Source organism: Verticillium dahliae, genomic scaffold (assembly GCF_000150675.1).
Source record: "Verticillium dahliae VdLs.17 supercont1.22 genomic scaffold, whole genome shotgun sequence".
Lineage (NCBI taxonomy): Eukaryota > Fungi > Ascomycota > Sordariomycetes > Glomerellales > Plectosphaerellaceae > Verticillium > Verticillium dahliae.
Window position 1 is genome coordinate 239,844 of NW_009276918.1, and position 1,376 is coordinate 241,219.

Here is a 1,376-nt window from a genome sequence, read left to right on the forward strand (position 1 = left end):
TCATCAAGCAACTGGCCATGCTACGCCACGCGTCTATCGTGTTTCGTGACCCTTTCTCTATGCCTCCACCAACGGACAGGATATGCTGTTGGCACCAACTGCGCGTTGTGCCCGCCCGGCCGCTTGGAAACTGGGAAGGGCTGGCTCAGGGAGCCTACCGACACATTGGTCCCTCCCTAACTACGTACCTTGGCACCCGACTGTCGGTCGCTGCGAATGCGACGGGCGGAGCACGCGACGGATAGTTTGGGTCGTGTGTTGGTTCGGGGACGTTGATGCCACACTCATCCTTCTCCCTTTCTCGTTGGCTACCATGCCAATCACAAATTGACCAGAGCACCAAGTCACGTTGCAAACTGCATCAAGGAAACGTCATCTCAAAGTCAAAACAAGCAGTGAATTTGCTGGGTACGCCGTGTATAATGCAGCAGCGCAAATAAACGAAAGGGTATATCGAAAGTTCTCTCCAATCCGACCAGGTCCCACCAGCCAGCGAGGCGAGGCGAGGCAAGGCTAAGCCCGCACACGCCTCTCCCCTCCCTGGGCGCGCGAGTACCTGTCCACCCACGCCCCAATGTCCCGATCCAGGTCCAGCGCTGCTCCGCCCCTGTTTGTGCGTCTGCGTCTTGTCTGAACTCCTTCTTTCCTCTTGTCCCGTCCGTCTTTCTGTCTGTACGAAGCGAATGTTGTAGAAGCGAATGTAGAATCGAAACCGAGACCCGAACCGAAGATGCAAAAACGCGAAATTCCAGAAAAAAAAAAGTATGTCCGGAAGCGAATGAACCGATGGTGCTCTTTACAACTCCTGGGCCGCCCATTTTCGCGGCCCTGATCCCCAGCTTTGCTTGCCTGCATGCGCTTCGTGTGTTGCCGCTTTGCTTTTTCTTTCTCTGCTGATCATGTTCCGTGGACATGCTGGTGGACCTCTTTCCTGTGTGTCACGCACACTCTGGCTAGGCCGCCAGCCGTGTCACCCTTGCCTTGTGACCCGTCGTTTTCTCTCTCTCTCTCTCTGGTTTCTCCCTGCCTCTCCCCAACAGTCCGCGCACACGCCGTTTTCCCCACTCTGGGGCATAACGGGGCCGCTGTGCAAATCATTGCGTTCCGTGCTCATACTCGTCGTCATCTCGAGTTGCGGTCCTCATGGGGTTCTGGCAAAACGCCTGTCTAGATTGTGATGTACATGTGGAATAGACACCGTGGCTGTGGTGTCCTTCTCTTCGGGGTTGGGTGCTTTCTTTTTCGTCTACGTGTTGCGGCGCTGCTTGCACTTGTCGTGCAGCAGGTGTCCGTTGCGTGCTGTCGTCCTGGTGAACTCGGCACCGCAGTTGGGGCATGACGCCTTGCTGGCCTGACCGGACTTCTCTCGTTGGTGG

At 56.2% G+C, this 1,376-nt stretch overlaps 1 protein-coding gene across 1 annotated transcript; it reads right to left on the minus strand.

Moving 5' to 3' along the window:
• Window positions 1-1,246: 1,246 nt before the first annotated feature.
• VDAG_08756 (uncharacterized protein) lies at window positions 1,247-1,363 on the minus strand (the record flags this gene model as incomplete). Its single annotated transcript, XM_009651073.1, has 1 exon — window positions 1,247-1,363. A coding segment is annotated over one exon (117 nt), but the record flags the coding sequence as incomplete, so codon positions are not given.
• Between the last annotated feature and the right edge of the window lie 13 nt (window positions 1,364-1,376).